This window comes from Polyodon spathula, chromosome 8 (assembly GCF_017654505.1).
Source record: "Polyodon spathula isolate WHYD16114869_AA chromosome 8, ASM1765450v1, whole genome shotgun sequence".
NCBI classification, from domain to species: domain Eukaryota; kingdom Metazoa; phylum Chordata; class Actinopteri; order Acipenseriformes; family Polyodontidae; genus Polyodon; species Polyodon spathula.
The window spans coordinates 50,423,486-50,448,174 of record NC_054541.1 but is presented as its reverse complement, the minus strand read 5'-3'; the positions used below and the strand labels follow the sequence as shown (position 1 = coordinate 50,448,174).

Here is a 24,689-nt window from a genome sequence, read left to right as displayed (position 1 = left end):
GAGCCACACGCTGAGCGACTCGCACACACCGGCACTAAAACTAGCTCCTGCTCCCGCTCCCGCAGGGCAGAACGTTCAAGATGGGCACTGAACTGATGGGCGCTACGGAGGTGGAGGTTGTATTAAAAGAGGATCAAACCTACTCGTTTGAGGGTTATGAGGTGAGTGATGCAGCTTTTCCCAATGTGTCTGCACCCTGCAGCGAGTCCTGTGAAATGTTCTAACAGCTCAGTGTTGTAAATCTAAAACGCACCTTTTTAAAAGAGAGATTTGGGTGGTGGTTTTAGAGCTGTAACCCCTCTTTTTCTTGTGATCTGTGATTAAATTAGACGATGCTCTGGCGCCCCCTTGTGGGTAGTGTTGCAGTAATTAGATGTTTGATATTCAGAGACGCGTTGTGCAAGGTAATCACAATCTGTGTGTGCAGGGAGCAGAGTCAGAGTAACCTTCTCTCTTTGTGTCCCTTTGCACAGTTCTCCTACAATAAAGGGCAGACGAGGGATCTCCTCTTCTATGTGAAAGAAGACAATAAGAAGATTGACAGCAATCTGACTGGTGAGCATCATTTTCTTTTTTTATTGCTCAGTGTGTAGTTTCTCCAAAAGTTACCATTGAAGACTGATCTCATTGTAAAACAAGTACACAATTTAAAGCTGCAATAACACAGGCCCTGTGCAGTGAATTGCCAGGTTTGAAGTTGGATTTGAACCCTTTCAGCTGGAGTTGTAATCGCAGTGTCTGCAACACCTCTATATAACAATTTACCAGACCAGTTTAATTTGTACAGCATCCTTCATGTACAAGCATCCCAGTGCTTTACACACATACACAGCAAGCCGAAAGAGCACAAACTGCTCCTAGTGAAAGGCAAATCAGAGAGAGGTGTTTAGATTTCAAAACACTGACAGAGTCAGCATTCAGGATAACATTTGGAAGAGAGCTCGAACAGAGGGTTTTTAATAGTTCTTGGAGTTCCTGAGAGGCCATCATCTACCAATCTCAATGCACCAGTCGGTTTGTAGGCAATAAGCAACTCCTGTAAACAGGCAGGGGCAGAACCATGAATAGCCTTGCAAGTGAGGAGCAGCGTTTTAAATTCCAGTCCTTTGCACACGTACAATTCTGAGAGCACACTGAGTAAACGCTCTGTGTTAATGACAGATGCGTGTGTGGGTCCCCAGTGGCAGTGCAGGCTCGGTGTTGAGGGAGCGCACCCTGCGGTTACCACTGTATAGCGGTTAAGGCGCTGGCTTGGGGATCAGCAGACTGCAAGCCACCAGCTTTCCTGGAGTATCTGAAAGGCACTTTACGTCAAATTCCATCTCTTTCTTCCCCTCTTCTTCAGTCACCTTGTATAACTGTTCGTTCGGACGAGAGGACTGCAGCCTGTGTAAAGCCGCGGATCCGAAGTATAGCTGTGTCTGGTGCAGTCACCCCAAGTCCTGCCTCTACAGCACAACCTGCCGAAGTGAGGAGGCGCTGTGTCCGATGCCAAAGATCCTGGACGTGAGTTCAGTCAGAAACACCACTCCCTGACAGGACTGAATCCACCCTGGTACCACACTGCTGCCACCCTGATACCACCCTGATACCGCACTGCTGCCACCCTGATACCGCACTGCTGCCACCCTGATACCACCCTGATACCGCACTGCTGCCACCCTGATACCACACTGCTGCCACCCTGATACCACACTGCTGCCACCCTGATACCACACTGCTGCCACCCTGATACCACACTGATACCACCCTGATACCACACTGCTGCCACCCTGATACCACCCTGATACCGCACTGCCGCCACCCTGATACCGCACTGCCGCCACCCTGATACCGCACTGCTGCCACCCTGATACCACACTGCTGCCACCCTGATGCCACCTTGATACCGCACTGCCACCACCCCGCTGCCACCCTGATACCACACTGCTGCCACCCTGATACCACACTGCTGCCACCCTGATGCCACCCTGATGCCACCCTGATACTGCACTGCCACTACCCTGCTGCCACCCTGATACCACACTGCTGCCACCCTGATACCACCCTGATACCGCACTGCTGCCACCCTGATACCACACTGCTGCCACCCTGATACCACACTGCTGCCACCCTGATGCCACCCTGATACCACCCTGATACCGCACTGCTGCCACCCTGATGCCACCCTGATACCACACTGCTGCCACCCTGATACCGCACTGCTGCCACCCTGATACCACACTGCTGCCACCCTGATACCACACTGCTACCACCCTGATACCACCCTGATACCACACTGCTGCCACCCTGATACCACCCTGATACCACACTGCTGCCACCCTGATACCACCCTGATACCGCACTGCTGCCACCCTGATACCGCACTGCTGCCACCCTGATACCGCACTGCTGCCACCCTGATACCACCCTGATACCGCACTGCTGCCACCCTGATACCACACTGCTGCCACCCTGATACCACACTGCTGCCACCCTGATACCACACTGCTGCCACCCTGATACCACCCTGATACCACACTGCTGCCACCCTGATACCACCCTGATACCACACTGCTGCCACCCTGCTGCCGCACTGCTGCCACCCTGCTGCCGCACTGATACCACCCTGCTGCCGCACTGATACCACCCTGCTGCTACCACCCTGATACCACTCTGATACCGCACTGCTGCCACCCTGATACCACCCTGATACCACACTGCTGCCACCCTGATACCGCACTGCTGCCACCCTGATACCACCCTGATACCGCACTGCTGCCACCCTGATACCACACTGCTGCCACCCTGATACCACACTGCTGCCACCCTGATACCACACTGCTGCCACCCTGATACCACACTGCTGCCACCCTGATACTGCACTGCTACCACCCTGATACCACACTGATACCACACTGCTGCCACCCTGTGGTGCTCTTCCATTGGCTCTTTCCATGCCATATTACTTTCACTTCCAGGGTTATTTCACCTCAGCAGTGTAAAGTTGCATGCTTACTATAACGTGGTTCTGTCAAAACTGCACATTTGAGCCCGCCTGTATGGAACACATGTGCGTGCAGAACAGGTAAGATGCATTGTGATTGTTGCAGTCATTTTAAAACAGGCAAGGGTAGAATAGGCAAGTGGGTTCATCTAGAACTGCTGAAACAAAAGTCACAACAACATTGGGAAGATGACGTCATTGTTTTTATCCTCGACACAAGGATTGATTTGAAAATGCAGCTTCTGTTTTTATAGGAAGTAAGAAGATGTTTGTTTCATGGGGGTGTAGTTGAGCTTGTTAAGGATTCCTGGGATTGTGCAGAGCAGTGAGGGTTATGTTGTCTCCTCTGTTTCAGATCGTGCCCCGCAACGGTCCACTGGAGGGAGGCATCTCTCTGACCATCAAAGGGTCCAACATGGGAATTAAGAAGGAGGACATAGTGAATATCACTGTGGCGGACGTCCTCTGCCAACACAAGGAGGACAGATACTCTGTGTCCACGAGGTACAAGACAGCAGGTCCTATCAGTGTACAGGGCATGCTGGGTATCAGTGTGCAGGGTATCGGTGTGCTGGGTATCAGTGTGCATGGCATGCTGGGTATCAGTGTGCAGGGTATCAGTGTGCTGGGCATGCAGGGTATCAGTGTGCAGGGCATGCTGGGTATCAGTGTGCAGGGTATCAGCGTGCAGGGTATCAGTGTGCTGGGTATGAATGTGCAGGGCATCAGTGTGCAAGGCATGCTGGGTATCAGTGTGCTGGGTATCAGTGTGCAGGGTATCAGTGTGCATGGCGTGCTGGGTATCAGTGCAGGGCATGCTGGGTATCAGTGTGCTGGGTATCAGTGTGCATGGCATGCTGGGTATCAGTGTGCAGGGTATCAGTGTGCATGGCGTGCTGGGTATCAGTGTGCATGGCATGCTGGGTATCAGTGTGCATGGCATGCTGGGTATCAGTGTGCTGGGTATCAGTGTGCATGGCATGCTGGGTATCAGTGTGCAGGGTATCAGTGTGCATGGCATGCTGGGTATCAGTGTGCATGGCATGCTGGGTATCAGTGCATGCTGGGTATCAGTGTGCATGGCATGCTGGGTATCAGTGTGCATGGCGTGCTGGGTATCAGTGTGCATGGCATGCTGGGTATCAGTGTGCTGGGTATCAGTGTGCATGGCATGCTGGGTATCAGTGTGCAGGGCGTGCTGGGTGTCAGTGTGCATGGCATGCTGGGTATCAGTGTGCAGGGCATGCTGGGTATCAGTGTGCTGGGTATCAGTGTGCATGGCGTGCTGGGTATCAGTGTGCAGGGCATGCTGGGTATCAGTGTGCTGGGTGTCAGTGTGCATGGCATGCTGGGTATCAGTGTGCAGGGCATGCTGGGTATCAGTGTGCTGGGTATCAGTGTGCATGGCGTGCTGGGTATCAGTGTGCAGGGCATGCTGGGTATCAGTGTGCTGGGTATCAGTGTGCATGGCATGCTGGGTATCAGTGTGCAGGGCGTGCTGGGTGTCAGTGTGCATGGCATGCTGGGTATCAGTGTGCTGGGTATCAGTGTGCATGGCATGCTGGGTATCAGTGTGCAGGGCATGCTGGGTGCAGTGTGCATGGCATGCTGGGTATCAGTGTGCAGGGCATGCTGGGTATCAGTGTGCATGGGCTATCAGTGTGCAGGGCGTGCTGGGTATCAGTGTGCAGGGCGTGCTGGGTGTCAGTGTGCATGGCATGCTGGGTATCAGTGTGCAGGGCATGCTGGGTATCAGTGTGCTGGGTATCAGTGTGCATGGCGTGCTGGGTATCAGTGTGCAGGGCATGCTGGGTATCAGTGTGCTGGGTATCAGTGTGCATGGCATGCTGGGTATCAGTGTGCAGGGTGTGCTGGGTATCAGTGTGCATGGCATGCTGGGTATCAGTGTGCTGGGTATCAGTGTGCATGGCGTGCTGGGTATCAGTGTGCAGGGCATGCTGGGTATCAGTGTGCTGGGTTTCATTGTGCAGGGCATCAGTGTGCAGGGCTTGCTGGATTGATGTGTTTGTGATTTTTAATAGATGAGGATTTGCTTCACAATGGGATGCTGTTTCTTATTTTCAGTGTTGTCTGTGAACTCGAAGCAGTCACTGATATGAAACAAGGGAGTGTGATGGTGGTGATGGCGAATGGATTTAAAGGGGTCTCTGACGTGGAGTTTGCCTACAGGGTAAGGAGGAGGGGCTCCCTCTTTGTTTGTTTTATTTGTTTTACCAAGTGTGAACACTTTTTTTGTAGGGACGAAAATAAAACTCCCATTGCATAGTCGAGTGATCCATTTCTGGTTTCACTGTGAGTTTAATAAGACACACCTGAGCTTGTTATCTACAAACGGGGGTTAATCAAGCACATACAGCATTAAAACCTGGAGTGGTGAAACTGCAAACTGCTATGCAGCAGGAGCCTTGTTTCCATCCTTGCCTTCACTCCTGAAGCTTCAGTTCTGTACTGCTGTTAAAGCCACTTGCTTACAAGACTCCTCATTGCATTGCATTGCTGTCTGCAGTTTAAGTGTGTACCTGGTGTCAGGTGGAGTTGTGTTCATGCCTCGGATGTTTGAATCATTCCCAATCCTCCTGTGTGTACCTGGTGTTGGGTGCAGTTGTGTTCATGCCTCGGATGTTGTGTTTTGATTTGTCAGGCGCCTGAACCCCAGAGCGTGACTCCGAAGAAGGGACCGCGAGCCGGCGGGACCAGCATCACAATCACAGGGTCCAATTTGAACATCGCAACCAGAGAGGACCTGCGTATTCAGATAGCAGGAGCTGAATGCACTGTGTAAGTAAAGCACCGCAGTGAATTGAGTGTTTGTGTCTAGCACCCTCCCTTCACACCATGACCTCCCAGAGCGCTGTACAAAGTTAAAAACAAAACAAGAGAGCTCATATGTGCAGTGCACTCAGCTACAACCAGTATGTAAAAGCACACGTTCTCTATGTTAGGACATAAAAGAATCCAGTGTTTCAACCTGCCTGATGTCAACTGGAATAGAGTTCCACAAGCAAGAAGCTCGGCAGCAGAAAGAAAGTTAGTAGTTCTTGGAGCTGGGATGGCCGTAAACCATGACAGCAGCTTTAAAATGAACTGGGCGAGTCGCTCGTCCCTAGCACTGGACTAATGAATATGTTGAGAAGTGTGTTAGGACCAGCTGTGCGTAGAAAGCAAGTGCTGATCACGAACCTGGCAAAATGGAAAATATAAATAAATAAGGAACATGTCGTTTGAAGCTCTTTGTGGATATTTTAAATATCATTTTGACTATTTTGTATTTTTTTTTTTTGACAGGTTGAAGTTTGACAGTGAAATTGTGTGCAGGACAGGAAAACTCCCTCCTAGTTCAACGATTGGGTTTCATGATGTGGTGATGAAGTATGGAAAGCGCACGACGAAGTATGTGTCTGGATTTGAGTTCTGTGAAGACCCCACAGTCACTAACCATTTCCCTGATGCCAGCTTTATGAGGTAGGGTTTACCAGCTCTCCTCTGCATGATTAAACACCTTGAGAGGCTGGCTTCTTACTTGTGCACAGCTGTTGTTTACTATAAAAAGATCACTTTGACCTCCTCTGTTACGTTACCCACAGTGATGCGTATCACACACTCGTTCACATTTGTTTTACTTCACGTTTACAAATGATTTGATTTGACTTCACCCGTTTGTTTTTATTCACAGAAACACACATTTCCAGTTTTAAATGCAATGTAATCTTTCTTTGTTTTTGTTTGTTTGCTCTGAAAAAGTCCTAAACAATACCTACACAGTAGACTCTCTTCTGGTAGCATTTTCAGGTTAAATGGAGCTCAACCTTTATTTGAAAAACTGCTTCCCAAGATGTCATTTTTATTTATTCCTCATGCAAGGATAGCAATCAGACTCCTATTGCATAGCAGTTTCCACACATTCCAGGTTTTACTATGAGCTTGATTAGCCAGTGTGTATAGGGAACAAGCTCAGGTGTGTCTTATAGGGCGTTCACAGGTTGAACAAATAACTTCCAATGATCAAAAGGCAACCTGCCTATAGTAAAATCAGGACTGGATCGAACTGATATTTCATGGGAGTCTTCTGTCCATCCCTGTCATGGTAAAATCCCATTTGGTACCCTTTGAAAAATGTACAACTAGGTAGAAAGCAAGCTCTGTGACAGGGACTGGGTCCTGTTTCAGTGGGGGGAGACTCATCTCTGTGACAGGGACGGGATTCGCAGTGTAACTCTGTTTTGATGTCCTGTTTCAGTGGGGGGAGACTCATCTCTGTGACAGGGACGGGATTCGCAGTGTAACTCTGTTTTGATGTCCTGTTTCAGTGGGGGGAGACTCATCTCTGTGACAGGGACGGGATTCGCAGTGTAACTCTGTTTTGATGTCCTGTTTCAGTGGGGGGAGACTCATCTCTGTGACAGGGACGGGATTCGCAGTGTAACTCTGTTTTGATGTCCTGTTTCAGTGGGGGGAGACTCATCTCTGTGACAGGGACGGGATTCGCAGTGTAACTCTGTTTTGATGTCCTGTTTCAGTGGGGGGAGACTCATCTCTGTGACAGGGACGGGATTCGCAGTGTAACTCTGTTTTGATGTCCTGTTTCAGTGGGGGGAGACTCATCTCTGTGACAGGGACGGGATTCGCAGTGTAACTCTGTTTTGATGTCCTGTTTCAGTGGGGGGAGACTCATCTCTGTGACAGGGACGGGATTCGCAGTGTAACTCTGTTTTGATGTCCTGTTTCAGTGGGGGGAGACTCATCTCTGTGACAGGGACGGGATTCGCAGTGTAACTCTGTTTTGATGTCCTGTTTCAGTGGGGGGAGACTCATCTCTGTGACAGGGACGGGATTCGCAGTGTAACTCTGTTTTGATGTCCTGTTTCAGTGGGGGGAGACTCATCTCTGTGACAGGGACGGGATTCGCAGTGTAACTCTGTTTTGATGTCCTGTTTCAGTGGGGGGAGACTCATCTCTGTGACAGGGACGGGATTCGCAGTGTAACTCTGTTTTGATGTCCTGTTTCAGTGGGGGGGAGACTCATCTCTGTGACAGGGACGGGATTCGCAGTGTAACTCTGTTTTGATGTCCTGTTTCAGTGGGGGGAGACTCATCTCTGTGACAGGGACGGGATTCGCAGTGTAACTCTGTTTTGATGTCCTGTTTCAGTGGGGGGAGACTCATCTCTGTGACAGGGACGGGATTCGCAGTGTAACTCTGTTTTGATGTCCTGTTTCAGTGGGGGGAGACTCATCTCTGTGACAGGGACGGGATTCGCAGTGTAACTCTGTTTTGATGTCCTGTTTCAGTGGGGGGAGACTCATCTCTGTGACAGGGACGGGATTCGCAGTGTAACTCTGTTTTGATGTCCTGTTTCAGTGGGGGGAGACTCATCTCTGTGACAGGGACGGGATTCGCAGTGTAACTCTGTTTTGATGTCCTGTTTCAGTGGGGGGAGACTCATCTCTGTGACAGGGACGGGATTCGCAGTGTAACTCTGTTTTGATGTCCTGTTTCAGTGGGGGGAGACTCATCTCTGTGACAGGGACGGGATTCGCAGTGTAACTCTGTTTTGATGTCCTGTTTCAGTGGGGGGAGACTCATCTCTGTGACAGGGACGGGATTCGCAGTGTAACTCTGTTTTGATGTCCTGTTTCAGTGGGGGGAGACTCATCTCTGTGACAGGGACGGGATTCGCAGTGTAACTCTGTTTTGATGTCCTGTTTCAGTGGGGGGAGACTCATCTCTGTGACAGGGACGGGATTCGCAGTGTAACTCTGTTTTGATGTCCTGTTTCAGTGGGGGGAGACTCATCTCTGTGACAGGGACGGGATTCGCAGTGTAACTCTGTTTTGATGTCCTGTTTCAGTGGGGGGAGACTCATCTCTGTGACAGGGACGGGATTCGCAGTGTAACTCTGTTTTGATGTCCTGTTTCAGTGGGGGGAGACTCATCTCTGTGACAGGGACGGGATTCGCAGTGTAACTCTGTTTTGATGTCCTGTTTCAGTGGGGGGAGACTCATCTCTGTGACAGGGACGGGATTCGCAGTGTAACTCTGTTTTGATGTCCTGTTTCAGTGGGGGGAGACTCATCTCTGTGACAGGGACGGGATTCGCAGTGTAACTCTGTTTTGATGTCCTGTTTCAGTGGGGGGAGACTCATCTCTGTGACAGGGACGGGATTCGCAGTGTAACTCTGTTTTGATGTCCTGTTTCAGTGGGGGGAGACTCATCTCTGTGACAGGGACGGGATTCGCAGTGTAACTCTGTTTTGATGTCCTGTTTCAGTGGGGGGAGACTCATCTCTGTGACAGGGACGGGATTCGCAGTGTAACTCTGTTTTGATGTCCTGTTTCAGTGGGGGGAGACTCATCTCTGTGACAGGGACGGGATTCGCAGTGTAACTCTGTTTTGATGTCCTGTTTCAGTGGGGGGAGACTCATCTCTGTGACAGGGACGGGATTCGCAGTGTAACTCTGTTTTGATGTCCTGTTTCAGTGGGGGGAGACTCATCTCTGTGACAGGGACGGGATTCGCAGTGTAACTCTGTTTTGATGTCCTGTTTCAGTGGGGGGAGACTCATCTCTGTGACAGGGACGGGATTCGCAGTGTAACTCTGTTTTGATGTCCTGTTTCAGTGGGGGGAGACTCATCTCTGTGACAGGGACGGGATTCGCAGTGTAACTCTGTTTTGATGTCCTGTTTCAGTGGGGGGAGACTCATCTCTGTGACAGGGACGGGATTCGCAGTGTAACTCTGTTTTGATGTCCTGTTTCAGTGGGGGGAGACTCATCTCTGTGACAGGGACGGGATTCGCAGTGTAACTCTGTTTTGATGTCCTGTTTCAGTGGGGGGAGACTCATCTCTGTGACAGGGACGGGATTCGCAGTGTAACTCTGTTTTGATGTCCTGTTTCAGTGGGGGGAGACTCATCTCTGTGACAGGGACGGGATTCGCAGTGTAACTCTGTTTTGATGTCCTGTTTCAGTGGGGGGAGACTCATCTCTGTGACAGGGACTGGATTCGCAGTGATACAGAAAGCCTCCATGAGAGTTGTTGTCACACCCGAACATTCAGTTAGTAACACCGACACGGCTCCAGCACGCAGAGAGACGGTAGGGGACTTTCTTCTCTTGCTTGCTATTCCCTCCTGCACTGTCCTGTAACCCTGTCTGGAGAGCTGAAGCAGGCTCACTCTTTCTATTCTGTGTTTGTGTTCACAGATGGAGGTGATGGCAGAGATAAAGAATGAGACGACACTTCAGTTCCTCTCCCCAGTGATCCCCAAGATGTTTCATAACCACCCCTTCCACTCCTTCAGCATTGTGATTGTCCTGGACAATGTGGAGAAGACCCTGCAGACCTTCAAGTACTACCCAGACCCCACCTTCAACAAGAACGAGAACGGCATCATCCCCTTTGAAACACTCCTAACCGTAAAGGTGAATGCAGACACATTCCTCTCTGTCACTGGCTATCCTCCGGGGGGCCACAGGCTATTTAGCTCCTTTTATAAATTCCTGGTTTCACTAGTTTAACAAGACACACCTGAGATTGTTACCTATACACTGGTAAATTGAACTCCTAGTAGAAAAAACTGGAATGGGTGAAACTGATATTCAACAGGAGTCTTATTTCCACCTTGATATGGCCACCAGGCACAGAATAACACATTTTCACTGAAGGAATCCACTTTGTAGCTTACAGTATAAAGACATACTGACAGAAATGCTCAGTGAAGACATGCGGCCGGTTTGTGTCTTGGTAAAAAACCCTGCTCTGTGTGTCTCCTCAAAACCCTGCTGTGTGTGTCTCCTCAGGGCGAACGCTTCACCGATGCAATGACTATGCAGGAGGCACAGGCCTACGTAGGAGACGCAGAGTGCACTATCGAAAACTTCAGAGACAACTCGCTACTCTGTAAACCACCTGCAACTAAACCCCATGTCCTCTCCAAGAGATTCAAGAGGGAGGCTGACGCCAGCATGCCCGAGTTCTTGGTAAGACGGGTGTGACTAGAAGACTTATTTATATAGCTTGGCCTTTGCAACTGTCTAGGCCTGTATCTCATTTTTTTATTAGTGTGGTTTTGTACTCTAGTGGGTATCTCTGTTTTATCAGTGTGGTTTTGTACTCTAGTGGGTATCTGTTTTATCAGTGTGGTTTTGTACTGTAGTGGGTATCTCTGTTTTATCAGTGTGGTTTTGTACTCTAGTGGGTATCTCTGTTTTATCAGTGTGGTTTTGTACTCTAGTGGGTATCTCTGTTTTATCAGTGTGGTTTTGTACTCTAGTGGGTATCTGTTTTATCAGTGTGGTTTTGTACTCTAGTGGGTATCTCTGTTTTATCAGTGTGGTTTTGTACTCTAGTGGGTATCTCTGTTTTATCAGTGTGGTTTTGTACTCTATGGGTATCTCTGTTATATCAGTGTGGTTTTGTACTCTAGTGGGTATCTCTGTTTTATCAGTGTGGTTTTGTATTCTGGTGGGTATCTCTGTTTTATCAGTGTGGTTTTGTATTCTGGTGGGTATCTCTGTTTTATCAGTGTGGTTTTGTACTCTAGTGGGTATCTCTGTTTTATCAGTGTGGTTTTGTACTCTAGTGGGTATCTCTGTTGTATCAGTGTGGTTTTGTACTCTATGGGTATCTCTGTTGTATCAGTGTGGTTTTGTACTCTATGGGTATCTCTGTTTTATCAGTGTGGTTTTGTACTCTGGTGGGTATCTCTGTTTTATCAGTGTGGTTTTGTACTCTAGTGGGTATCTCTGTTTTATCAGTGTGGTTTTGTACTCTAGTGGGTATCTCTGTTTTATCAGTGTGGTTTTGTACTCTAGTGGGTATCTCTGTTTTATCAGTGTGGTTTTGTATTCTGGTGGGTATCTCTGTTTTATCAGTGTGGTTTTGTATTCTGGTGGGTATCTCTGTTGTATCAGTGTGGTTTTGTACTCTATGGGTATCTCTGTTATATCAGTGTGGTTTTGTACTCTATGGGTATCTCTGTTGTATCAGTGTGGTTTTGTACTCTATGGGTATCATTCTGAAATCTTCTCTGTGTTGTGTTCAGGTAAGGTTTGGTGCAGGAAGGTGGGTGCTGGGCAAGGTGAATTACGACTCCTCTACGAACATGCTGCCCCTGCACATCATCTTGCCTGTGGTGCTAATCCCCATGGTGGCTATCATCGGCATCTCTGTGTACTGCTACAGGTAACCTGCAGCTCTGCCCCTCCTCTTCAGGTGCATTAGCGCTCACACCAACACGCTCACTGCCCGGACACCTGGCTGATCCCTGGGAATCTCTCTTTGTTTCAGGCGGCAGAGCCAGCAGGCAGAGCGGGACTATGAGAAGGTGAGGCATCAGCTGGAGAACCTGGAGGAGAGCGTGAGGGACCGCTGCAAGAAAGAGTTCACAGGTGAGCCCTGGAGTGGCAGGGAGCATGGAAGAAGGACCATGGGGAGGAGGAGGGTGCAGGGGCAGGGGGACTCAATCTTCTGATCATAGACCCCTCTATCACACATTTTGGACCACTTTACCAAAGGTAACATCAGGGGCTGTAAAACCAGCTAAAAGGTTTGTAAAAATCCTAAGGCTAGTTCCCCTTGGTAAGTGTACAGTTAATACAAGGTGTGGCTGCTGAGTGTACTGAATAATACTGAACCACTGTGGCTGGCTTTCCCAAGCAAATGATAATCACATAAGCACCGAATGTGTGCATTGAGTAGGACTCTGTTGCTTTAGAGGAATTGCAACTTCTGTTAAAAATGTTTTTGCCAGTTGAAGCCGGCTTTTGTCTAATCCTCGCCCCCCCCCCTCTCCCCCTCCCACCCTCTCAGACTTGATGATTGAAATGGAGGACCACACCAGTGATCTGAACGAGGTGGGGATTCCCTTCCTTGACTATAAGACCTACACAGACCGGGTCTTCTTCCTGCCCTCCAAGGACGGGATGAACGACGTGATGATCACGGGGAAGCTGGACATCCCCGCGGGCCGCGAGCAGACCATGACCCTGGCGCTCAATCAGTTCTCCAACCTGCTCAACAGCAAGCCCTTCCTCATCAATGTGCGTTTGAGGCAGTGGACAGACTCCTGATGAAAACACAGAAACCTGCTCTCTTGCAGACCTCTCTGCAATTGCAGTTTTAATGTAAATGTTAATGGGTGGGGTGGGACAGGGAGGAGGGGGGGTGTTGCAGATTTTGTTGCAAGTACTCTAGCTAACTAGCTTGCATTCCAAAAGCAATGAGAGGGGTTTCAGAAAAGTCCGATTTTTTTTTTATGCTTGTTACAGGATTTGTAACTATTAATCGGGCACATTGTTATGGGTATGAATATGATTTCTTGATCCCCTCTTGTTTACAGTTCATTCGCACGCTGGAGAGTCAGCGTGATTTCAACGCCCGTGCCAAAGTCTACTTTGCCTCCCTGCTCACTGTTGCCCTCCATGGCAAGCTGGAGTATTACACTGACATCATGAACACCTTGCTGCTGCAGCTCATGGATCAGTACGTGGCCAAGAACCCCAAGCTGATGCTGCGTCGGTGAGTGGAGCACATGGGCCAGCTTCTGCAGGGCAAAGCAGGAGGGCTTTAGGGTTATCAGCAGGGCTGGAGGCAATTCCTTTAATTACAATTCCTTCTAAAATCAACTCTTAATTCCAATTTCTGTTCCCTTTTAATCGATCCCTACACATCATGTGATTAAAATTACAGTGGGCAGTATTCTGTTAATGAGCTTCTCACAGTGACAACAAATTACTTCAATTGTAGTCACTATTAGTCAATTACTGTTTCTGGTTTTGAGTGCAGCTGGGTTTACAATGATGATGATGTTTCTGGGTTTGAGTGCAGCTGGGTTTACAATGATGGTGATGATGTTTCTGGTTTTGAGTGCAGCTGGGTTTACAATGATGATGCTGTTTCTGGTTTTGAGTGCAGCTGGGTTTACAATGATGATACTGTTTCTGGTTTTGATGCAGCTGGGTTTACAATGATGGTGATGTTTCTGGGTTTGAGTGCAGCTAGGTTTACAATGATGATGATGTTGCTGGGTTTGATGATGATGTTGCTGGGTTTGAGTGCAGCTGGGTTTACAATGATGATGATGTTTCTGGGTTTGAGTGCAGCTGGGTTTACAATGATGGTGATGATGTTTCTGGTTTTGAGTGCAGCTGGGTTTACAATGATGGTGATGTTTCTGGTTTTGAGTGCAGCTGGGTTTACAATGATGATACTGTTTCTGGTTTTGAGTGCAGCTGGGTTTACAGTGATGGTGATGATGTTTCTGGTTTTGAGTGCAGCTGGGTTTACAATGATGGTACTGTTTCTGGTTTTGAGTGCAGCTGGGTTTACAATGATGATACTGTTTCTGGTTTTGAGTGCAGCTGGGTTTACAATGATGATACTGTTTCTGGTTTTGATGCAGCTGGGTTTACAATGATGATGATGTTTCTGGTTTTGAGTGCAGCTGGGTTTACAATGATGATGTTTCTGGTTTTGAGTGCAGCTGGGTTTACAATGATGGTGATGATGTTTCTGGTTTTGAGTGCAGCTGGGTTTACAATGATGATGTTTCTGGTTTTGAGTGCAGTTGGGTTTACAATGATGGTGATGATGTTTCTGGTTTTGAGTGCAGCTAGGTTTACAATGGTGATACTCTTTCTGGTTTTGAGTGCAGCTGGGTTTACAATGAAAGTTTAAGGAATGGTTTGCTTTTGTGTCTTGTTTTCACGCTGTCTGTTTAGGCATCTGTTCTCTATTGTCATGCCCAGCATGACTGGAACTGCTGTGCAATGGAAGTGTGTGAATGCAGCACATTCCAGGATGTCTGACCTGTTCCTGTTTTCAGGTCCGAGACGGTGGTGGAGAGAATGCTTTGCAACTGGATGTCCATCTGCCTGTACCAGTTCCTAAAGGTATCTCCATCAACCAGTGCAGCTGAGGGGGTCATACATAAGACTCCTATAGGCTTTACAACGAGCTTGATTAGCCCTAGTGTATAGGTAACAAGCTCAGGTGTGTCTTATTAAACTCATAGTAAAACCAGGCATGAATCAAACTGCTGTACAGCAGGAGTCTTATTTCCATCCCAGCAAAAATCTAGAATCTAAATTCTGGCTCTGGTTTATTGTAATGTTAATGCTGAGGTACAGACATGTCTAACATGCAGGACACATTATATTTTACAAATATATAATGTAAGCTGTATATCTGTACAGTAACTGGAATAGGAAAAGGAGGTGTCATGCCCCCAGTTTTTGCTCCAACCATTGCACCACACCGTTAACTGATGGGACAGATTTAATGGGTATTGGAGGTGTCAGGAGTGTGGGTGGAGAGGGGGTGCTGTTCAGTCTGGGGGTGAGGTGCTAGGCTGTCAGGAGTGTGGGTGGAGAGGCAGTGCCTGTGTAGGAAGGGAAGGGGGTGCTGTTCAGTCTGGGGGTGAGGTGCTAGGCTGTCAGGAGTGAGGGTGGAGAGGCAGTGCCTGTGTAGGAAGGGAAGGGGGTGCTGTTCAGTCTGGGGGTGAGGTGCTAGGCTGTCAGGAGTGTGGGTGGAGAGGCAGTGCCTGTGTAGGAAGGGAAGGGGGTGCTGTTCAGTCTGGGGGTGAGGTGCTAGGCTGTCAGGAGTGTGGGTGGAGAGGCAGTGCCTGTGTAGGAAGGGAAGGGGGTGCTGTTCAGTCTGGGGGTGAGGCGCTAGGCTGTCAGGAGTGTGGGTGGAGAGGCAGTGCCAGTGTAGGAAGGGAAGGGGGTGCTGTTCAGTCTGGGGGTGAGGTGCTAGGCTGTCAGGAGTGTGGGTGGAGAGGCAGTGCCTGTGTAGGAAGGGAAGGGGGTGCTGTTCAGTCTGGGGGTGAGGTGCTAGGCTGTCAGGAGTGAGGGTGGAGAGGCAGTGCCTGTGTAGGAAGGGAAGGGGGTGCTGTTCAGTCTGGGGGTGAGGCGCTAGGCTGTCAGGAGTGAGGGTGGAGAGGCAGTGCCAGTGTAGGAAGGGAAGGGGGTGCTGTTCAGTCTGGGGGTGAGGCGCTAGGCTGTCAGGAGTGTGGGTGGAGAGGCAGTGCCTGTGTAGGAAGGGAAGGGGGTGCTGTTCAGTCTGGGGGTGAGGTGCTAGGCTGTCAGGAGTGTGGGTGGAGAGGCAGTGCCTGTGTAGGAAGGGAAGGGGGTGCTGTTCAGTCTGGGGGTGAGGTGCTAGGCTGTCAGGAGTGTGGGTGGAGAGGCAGTGCCTGTGTAGGAAGGGAAGGGGGTGCTGTTCAGTCTGGGGGTGAGGCGCTAGGCTGTCAGGAGTGTGGGTGGAGAGGCAATGCCAGTGTAGGAAGGGAAGAGGGTGCTGTTCAGCCTGGGGACAAGGCAGCTGTGCTTTGTTGTTAAGGTAAAGAACTTGAGTCACACAGAGGACTGTTTTGGTGAGTGCTTCCTCACCGTTGTGGTGGTGTTGTTGTGGCTGCAGGACTCTGCTGGGGAGCCGCTCTACAAGCTGTTCAAGGCCATCAAGCACCAGGTGGAGAAGGGGCCGGTGGATGGCGTGCTGAAGAAGGCCAAGTACACTCTGAATGACACCGGACTGCTGGGTGACGATGTGGATTACTGCACACTGGTGAGTCTGTCTGTCTGCCTGCCTGTCTGTGCCTCTGCACAGCAATCCTCCCATGCATAGCAGTTTCACCCTCTCCAGGTTTTACTACCAGCTTGATTAGCCCCAGTGTCTAGGTAACAAGCTCAGTTGTGTCTTATTCAACTCCTATTTCGATCCTTGTAAGAATATATAAACTGGTGTACATTAGGGCCCGCAGCCATGCGCACATTTTGTGAAACAGACATATTAAGCTTACAGAATCGTGCCGTTTGTTTAGTTGTAGTAAACGGAAGCAGACAGGTTTGGTTGAAGAAAAAGACCAAAAATCTCTCTTCTGATGATCCAGACTGTCAGAGGGATACAAATCAGTAAAAACACTGAACCGTCTGTTTGACACATATGCTGGCGGCATCGCTAGTGCAGTACTGCTGCATAATCTGAATTCTGCTGCTCCACGATTCAGCACGGGAAGGGCACATTTAAACTTCCATTTATATTATAATTTCATCAGTGTCTTTATATGAAAATGAATAATACATTTTATTAACACATATGTAAATACAGTATAATCGTAAATCTCGAAAAACTACTCACTTCTAAATCTTTTGTAGTCATCTTTGTATTACTTTAGTATAAATACATGTTAATTTGGATTCATATGTTGTTGTTTTTTTTTTACTTTATGTGAATGAAAAGACCCACATTTGCCCGTTTTCCCATTGGAAATAGTGATATTTTGAAATATCACTGTCCTGGTCACAAAAGCAAAGTTTGTGGGGAATAATAGCCATTTTTTATACTTTTGAGGCATAAGCAATTAGGAAATAACACTTACTACCCAGGAACAAAAAAAAAATATATATATATTTTGTTACACAGTGTTATCCGGGGGCTTTGTACAATGGTGGACAAAATTTTGTGCAGCGTAAGATTATAATAGGTTTGTACAGCGTAACAGCTGTAAGATTATCAGGGTTTTGTACAGCTGTAAGATTATCAGGGTTTTGTGCAGCTGTAAGATTATCAGGGTTTTGTGCAGCTGTAAGATTATCAGGGTTTTGTGCAGCTGTAAGATTATCAGGGTTTTGTGCAGCTGTAAGATTATCAGGGTTTTGTACAGCTGTAAGATTATCAGGGTTATTATGTACAGCTGTAAGATTATCAGGGTTTTGTGCAGCTGTAAGATTATCAGGGTTTTGTGCAGCTGTAAGATTATCAGGGTTTTGTACAGCTGTAAGATTATCAGGGTTTTGTGCAGCTGTAAGATTATCAGGGTTTTGTGCAGCTGTAAGATTATCAGGGTTTTGTGCAGCTGTAAGATTATCAGGGTTTTGTACAGCTGTAAGATTATCAGGGTTTTGTGCAGCTGTAAGATTATCAGGGTTTTGTGCAGCTGTAAGATTATCAGGGTTTTGTGCAGCTGTAAGATTATCAGGGTTTTGTGCAGCTGTAAGATTATCAGGGTTTTGTGCAGCTGTAAGATTATCAGGGTTTTGTACAGCTGTAAGATTATCAGGGTTTTGTGCAGCTGTAAGATTATCAGGGTTTTGTGCAGCTGTAAGATTATCAGGGTTTTATGTGCAGCTGTAAGATTATCAGGGTTATTATGTACAGCTGTAAGATTATCAGGGTTTTGTGCAGCTGTAAGATTATCAGGGTTATTATGTGCAGCTGTAAGATTATCAGGGTTTTGTGCAGCTGTAAGATTATCAGGGTTTTGTGCAGCTGTAAGATTATCAGGGTTTTGTACAGCTGTAAGATTATCAGGGTTTTGTGCAGCTGTAAGATTATCAGGGTTTTGTGCAGCTGTAAGATTATCAGGGTTTTGTGCAGCTGTAAGATTATCAGGGTTTTGTGCAGCTGTAAGATTATCAGGGTTATTATGTGCAGCTGTAAGATTATCAGGGTTTTGTGCAGCTGTAAGATTATCAGGGTTTTGTGCAGCTGTAAGATTATCAGGGTTATTATGTGCAGCTGTAAGATTATCAGGGTTATTATGTGCAGCTGTAAGATTATCAGGGTTTTGTGCAGCTGTAAGATTATCAGGGTTTTGTACAGCTGTAAGATTATCAGGGTTATTATGTACAGCTGTAAGATTATCAGGGTTTTGTACAGCTGTAAGATTATCAGGGTTTTGTGCAGCTGTAAGATTATCAGGGTTATTATGTACAGCTGTAAGATTATCAGGGTTTTATGTGCAGCTGTAAGATTATCAGGGTTTTGTGCAGCTGTAAGATTATCAGGGTTATTATGTGCAGCTGTAAGATTATCAGGGTTTTGTGTACAGCTGTAAGATTATCAGGGTTTTGTGCAGCTGTAAGATTATCAGGGTTTTGTACAGCTGTAAGATTATCAGGGTTTTGTGTGCAGCTGTAAGATTATCAGGGTTTTATGTACAGCTGTAAGATTATCAGGGTTTTGTGCAGCTGTAAGATTATCAGGGTTTTGTGCAGCTGTAAGATTATCAGGGTTTTGTGCAGCTGTAAGATTATCAGGGTTTTGTGCAGCTGTAAGATTATCAGGGTTATTATGTGCAGCTGTAAGATTATCAGGGTTTTGTGCAGCTGTAAGATTATCAGGGTTTTTATGTACAGCTGTAAGATTATCAGGGTTATTATGTACAGCTGTAAGATTATCAGGGTTATTATGTGCAGCTGTAAGATTATCAGGGTTTTATGTACAGCTGTAAGATTATCAGGGTTTTGTGCAGCTGTAAGATTATCAGGGTTATTATGTACAGCTGTAAGATTATCAGGGTTATTATGTACAGCTGTAAGATTATCAGGGTTTTGTGCACAGCTGTAAGATTATCAGGGTTTTGTGCAGCTGTAAGATTATCAGGGTTTTGTGCAGCTGTAAGATTATCAGGGTTTTGTGCAGCTGTAAGATTATCAGGGTTTTGTGCAGCTGTAAGATTATCAGGGTTTTGTGCAGCTGTAAGATTATCAGGGTTTTGTGCAGCTGTAAGATTATCAGGGTTTTGTACAGCTGTAAGATTATCAGGGTTTTGTGCAGCTGTAAGATTATCAGGGTTTTGTGCAGCTGTAAGATTATCAGGGTTTTGTGCAGCTGTAAGATTATCAGGGTTTTGTGCAGCTGTAATATTATCAGGGTTTTGTGCAGCTGTAAGATTATCAGGGTTTTGTGCAGCTGTAAGATTATCAGGGTTTTGTGCAGCTGTAAGATTATCAGGGTTTTGTGCAGCTGTAAGATTATCAGGGTTTTGTGCAGCTGTAAGATTATCAGGGTTTTGTGCAGCTGTAAGATTATCAGGGTTTTGTGCAGCTGTAAGATTATCAGGGTTTTGTGCAGCTGTAAGATTATCAGGGTTATTATGTACAGCTGTAAGATTATCAGGGTTTTGTGCAGCTGTAAGATTATCAGGGTTTTGTGCAGCTGTAAGATTATCAGGGTTTTGTGCAGCTGTAAGATTATCAGGGTTTTATGTACAGCTGTAAGATTATCAGGGTTTTGTGCAGCTGTAAGATTATCAGGGTTTTGTGCAGCTGTAAGATTATCAGGGTTTTGTGCAGCTGTAAGATTATCAGGGTTTTGTGCAGCTGTAAGATTATCAGGGTTATTATGTACAGCTGTAAGATTATCAGGGTTTTGTACAGCTGTAAGATTATCAGGGTTTTGTGCAGCTGTAAGATTATCAGGGTTTTGTGCAGCTGTAAGATTATCAGGGTTATTATGTACAGCTGTAAGATTATCAGGGTTTTGTGCAGCTGTAAGATTATCAGGGTTTTGTGCAGCTGTAAGATTATCAGGGTTTTGTGCAGCTGTAAGATTATCAGGGTTTTGTGCAGCTGTAAGATTATCAGGGTTTTGTGCAGCTGTAAGATTATCAGGGTTTTGTGCAGCTGTAAGATTATCAGGGTTTTGTGCAGCTGTAAGATTATCAGGGTTTTGTGCAGCTGTAAGATTATCAGGGTTATTATGTACAGCTGTAAGATTATCAGGGTTTTGTGCAGCTGTAAGATTATCAGGGTTTTGTGCAGCTGTAAGATTATCAGGGTTTTGTGCAGCTGTAAGATTATCAGGGTTATTATGTACAGCTGTAAGATTATCAGGGTTTTGTGCAGCTGTAAGATTATCAGGGTTTTGTGCAGCTGTAAGATTATCAGGGTTTTGTACAGCTGTAAGATTATCAGCAGCTGTAAGATTATCAGGGTTATTATGTACAGCTGTAAGATTATCAGGGTTTTGTGCAGCTGTAAGATTATCAGGGTTATTATGTACAGCTGTAAGATTATCAGGGTTATTATGTACAGCTGTAAGATTATCAGGGTTTTGTGCAGCTGTAAGATTATCAGGGTTATTATGTACAGCTGTAAGATTATCAGGGTTTTGTGCAGCTGTAAGATTATCAGGGTTTTGTGCAGCTGTAAGATTATCAGGGTTTTGTGCAGCTGTAAGATTATCAGGGTTTTGTGCAGCTGTAAGATTATCAGGGTTTTGTGCAGCTGTAAGATTATCAGGGTTTTGTGTACAGCTGTAAGATTATCAGGGTTTTGTGCAGCTGTAAGATTATCAGGGTTTTGTGTACAGCTGTAAGATTATCAGGGTTTTGTGCAGCTGTAAGATTATCAGGGTTTTGTGCAGCTGTAAGATTATCAGGGTTTTGTGCAGCTGTAAGATTATCAGGGTTTTGTGCAGCTGTAAGATTATCAGGGTTTTGTGCAGCTGTAAGATTATCAGGGTTTTGTGCAGCTGTAAGATTATCAGGGTTTTGTGCAGCTGTAAGATTATCAGGGTTTTGTGCAGCTGTAAGATTATCAGGGTTTTGTGCAGCTGTAAGATTATCAGGGTTTTGTGCAGCTGTAAGATTATCAGGGTTTTATGTGCAGCTGTAAGATTATCAGGGTTTTGTGCAGCTGTAAGATTATCAGGGTTTTGTGCAGCTGTAAGATTATCAGGGTTTTGTGCAGCTGTAAGATTATCAGGGTTTTGTGCAGCTGTAAGATTATCAGGGTTTTGTGCAGCTGTAAGATTATCAGGGTTTTGTGCAGCTGTAAGATTATCAGGGTTTTGTGCAGCTGTAAGATTATCAGGGTTATTATGTGCAGCTGTAAGATTATCAGGGTTTTGTGCAGCTGTAAGATTATCAGGGTTTTGTGCAGCTGTAAGATTATCAGGGTTTTTATGTAGCTGTAAGATTATCAGGGTTTTGTGCAGCTGTAAGATTATCAGGGTTTTGTGCAGCTGTAAGATTATCAGGGTTTTGTGCAGCTGTAAGATTATCAGGGTTTTGTGCAGCTGTAAGATTATCAGGGTTTTGTGCAGCTGTAAGATTATCAGGGTTTTGTGCAGCTGTAAGATTATCAGGGTTTTATGTGCAGCTGTAAGATTATCAGGGTTTTGTGCAGCTGTAAGATTATCAGGGTTTTGTGCAGCTGTAAGATTATCAGGGTTTTGTGCAGCTGTAAGATTATCAGGGTTTTGTGCAGCTGTAAGATTATCAGGGTTTTGTGCAGCTGTAAGATTATCAGGGTTATTATGTACAGCTGTAAGATTATCAGGGTTTTGTGCAGCTGTAAGATTATCAGGGTTTTGTGCAGCTGTAAGATTATCAGGGTTATTATGTGCAGCTGTAAGATTATCAGGGTTTTGTGCAGCTGTAAGATTATCAGGGTTTTGTGCAGCTGTAAGATTATCAGGGTTTTGTGCAGCTGTAAGATTATCAGGGTTTTGTGCAGCTGTAAGATTATCAGGGTTATGTGCAGCTGTAAGATTATCAGGGTTTTGTGCAGCTGTAAGATTATCAGGGTTTTGTGCAGCTGTAAGATTATCAGGGTTTTGTGCAGCTGTAAGATTATCAGGGTTTTGTGCAGCTGTAAGATTATCAGGGTTTTGTGTACAGCTGTAAGATTATCAGGGTTTTGTGCAGCTGTAAGATTATCAGGGTTATTATGTACAGCTGTAAGATTATCAGGGTTTTGTGCAGCTGTAAGATTATCAGGGTTTTGTGCAGCTGTAAGATTATCAGGGTTTTGTGTACAGCTGTAAGATTATCAGGGTTTTGTGCAGCTGTAAGATTATCAGGGTTTTGTACAGCTGTAAGATTATCAGGGTTTTATGTACAGCTGTAAGATTATCAGGGTTATTATGTACAGCTGTAAGATTATCAGGGTTTTGTGCAGCTGTAAGATTATCAGGGTTTTGTACAGCTGTAAGATTATCAGGGTTATTATGTGCAGCTGTAAGATTATCAGGGTTTTGTACAGCTGTAAGATTATCAGGGTTTTGTGCAGCTGTAAGATTATCAGGGTTTTGTGCAGCTGTAAGATTATCAGGGTTTTGTGCAGCTGTAAGATTATCAGGGTTTTGTGTACAGCTGTAAGATTATCAGGGTTTTGTGCAGCTGTAAGATTATCAGGGTTTTGTGCAGCTGTAAGATTATCAGGGTTTTGTGCAGCTGTAAGATTATCAGGGTTTTGTGCAGCTGTAAGATTATCAGGGTTTTGTGCAGCTGTAAGATTATCAGGGTTTTGTGCAGCTGTAAGATTATCAGGGTTTTGTGCAGCTGTAAGATTATCAGGGTTTTGTGCAGCTGTAAGATTATCAGGGTTTTGTGCAGCTGTAAGATTATCAGGGTTTTTATGTACAGCTGTAAGATTATCAGGGTTTTGTGCAGCTGTAAGATTATCAGGGTTTTGTGCAGCTGTAAGATTATCAGGGTTTTGTGCAGCTGTAAGATTATCAGGGTTTTGTGCAGCTGTAAGATTATCAGGGTTTTGTGCAGCTGTAAGATTATCAGGGTTTTGTGCAGCTGTAAGATTATCAGGGTTTTGTGCAGCTGTAAGATTATCAGGGTTAGTACAGCTGTAAGATTATCAGGGTTTTGTGCAGCTGTAAGATTATCAGGGTTATTATGTACAGCTGTAAGATTATCAGGGTTTTGTGCAGCTGTAAGATTATCAGGGTTTTGTACAGCTGTAAGATTATCAGGGTTTTGTGCAGCTGTAAGATTATCAGGGTTTTGTGCAGCTGTAAGATTATCAGGGTTTTGTGCAGCTGTAAGATTATCAGGGTTTTGTGCAGCTGTAAGATTATCAGGGTTTTGTGCAGCTGTAAGATTATCAGGGTTATTATGTACAGCTGTAAGATTATCAGGGTTATTATGTACAGCTGTAAGATTATCAGGGTTTTGTGCAGCTGTAAGATTATCAGGGTTATTATGTACAGCTGTAAGATTATCAGGGTTTTGTGCAGCTGTAAGATTATCAGGGTTTTGTGCAGCTGTAAGATTATCAGGGTTTTGTGCAGCTGTAAGATTATCAGGGTTTTGTGCAGCTGTAAGATTATCAGGGTTTTGTGCAGCTGTAAGATTATCAGGGTTATTTTGTACAGCTGTAAGATTATCAGGGTTTTGTGCAGCTGTAAGATTATCAGGGTTTTGTACAGCTGTAAGATTATCAAGGTTTTGTGCAGCTGTAAGATTATCAAGGTTTTGTGCAGCTGTAAGATTATCAGGGTTTTGTACAGCTGTAATATTATCAGGGTTTTGTGCAGCTGTAAGATTATCAGGGTTTTGTGCAGCTGTAAGATTATCAGGGTTTTGTGCAGCTGTAAGATTATCAGGGTTTTGTGCAGCTGTAAGATTATCAGGGTTTTGTGCAGCTGTAAGATTATCAGGGTTTTGTGCAGCTGTAAGATTTATCATCTTAACTGACTTCACCACAGCACACAAACTGTTTAATGAAAATGACGACCAGATGTCAAAGTGTTACTGATGAAAACAGAGACGTGTTCCTTGAAAATCAGGAAAATGTTGCCACAAGAAAAAAAGACACTGAGTAATATAAATTTACTAAAACTTTTAGTAAAAGTGTAACTGGAGGAAAATGTACAAAACATGAAAATAAATGAAATACCAGAACCCAAGAGCATTACGCTGTACTGGGAAGCAAAGACTGTTCTTGAACGCGATACAAATATGAAAATTCAATTTAATACGGTAAAATGGACTTGACAAAAACAGCAGAAAGCATTAGAGAAAACAAGGGAAAGGAAAGGGTCGTGTGCGCTGCTTTTTCAAGCTTTTGGAAAAGACTACAAGCAATTATAACTAATAAAGTACAGCAAAGTGTGCAATAAAAACACTGCAATTGTATCTCAGGCTTCTGGTGCCGTGGATCC

At 45.9% G+C, this 24,689-nt stretch overlaps 1 protein-coding gene across 1 annotated transcript in view; it reads left to right on the top strand.

The window, feature by feature from the left end:
- The window catches only part of LOC121320126 (plexin-B2-like), a 97,884-nt gene that overhangs the window by 58,808 nt on the left and 14,387 nt on the right, over window positions 1-24,689 (top strand). The window contains exons 11-26 of the mRNA XM_041258385.1: window positions 66-161; window positions 474-555; window positions 1,346-1,506; window positions 3,342-3,490; window positions 5,072-5,177; window positions 5,649-5,785; window positions 6,293-6,469; window positions 9,976-10,102; window positions 10,211-10,429; window positions 10,808-10,987; window positions 12,052-12,191; window positions 12,297-12,397; window positions 12,819-13,048; window positions 13,348-13,526; window positions 14,833-14,899; window positions 16,422-16,568. Coding sequence (XP_041114319.1) covers window positions 66-161; window positions 474-555; window positions 1,346-1,506; window positions 3,342-3,490; window positions 5,072-5,177; window positions 5,649-5,785; window positions 6,293-6,469; window positions 9,976-10,102; window positions 10,211-10,429; window positions 10,808-10,987; window positions 12,052-12,191; window positions 12,297-12,397; window positions 12,819-13,048; window positions 13,348-13,526; window positions 14,833-14,899; window positions 16,422-16,568 — 2,298 coding nt within the window. The remainder of the gene's footprint in view (window positions 1-65; window positions 162-473; window positions 556-1,345; window positions 1,507-3,341; window positions 3,491-5,071; window positions 5,178-5,648; window positions 5,786-6,292; window positions 6,470-9,975; window positions 10,103-10,210; window positions 10,430-10,807; window positions 10,988-12,051; window positions 12,192-12,296; window positions 12,398-12,818; window positions 13,049-13,347; window positions 13,527-14,832; window positions 14,900-16,421; window positions 16,569-24,689) is intronic.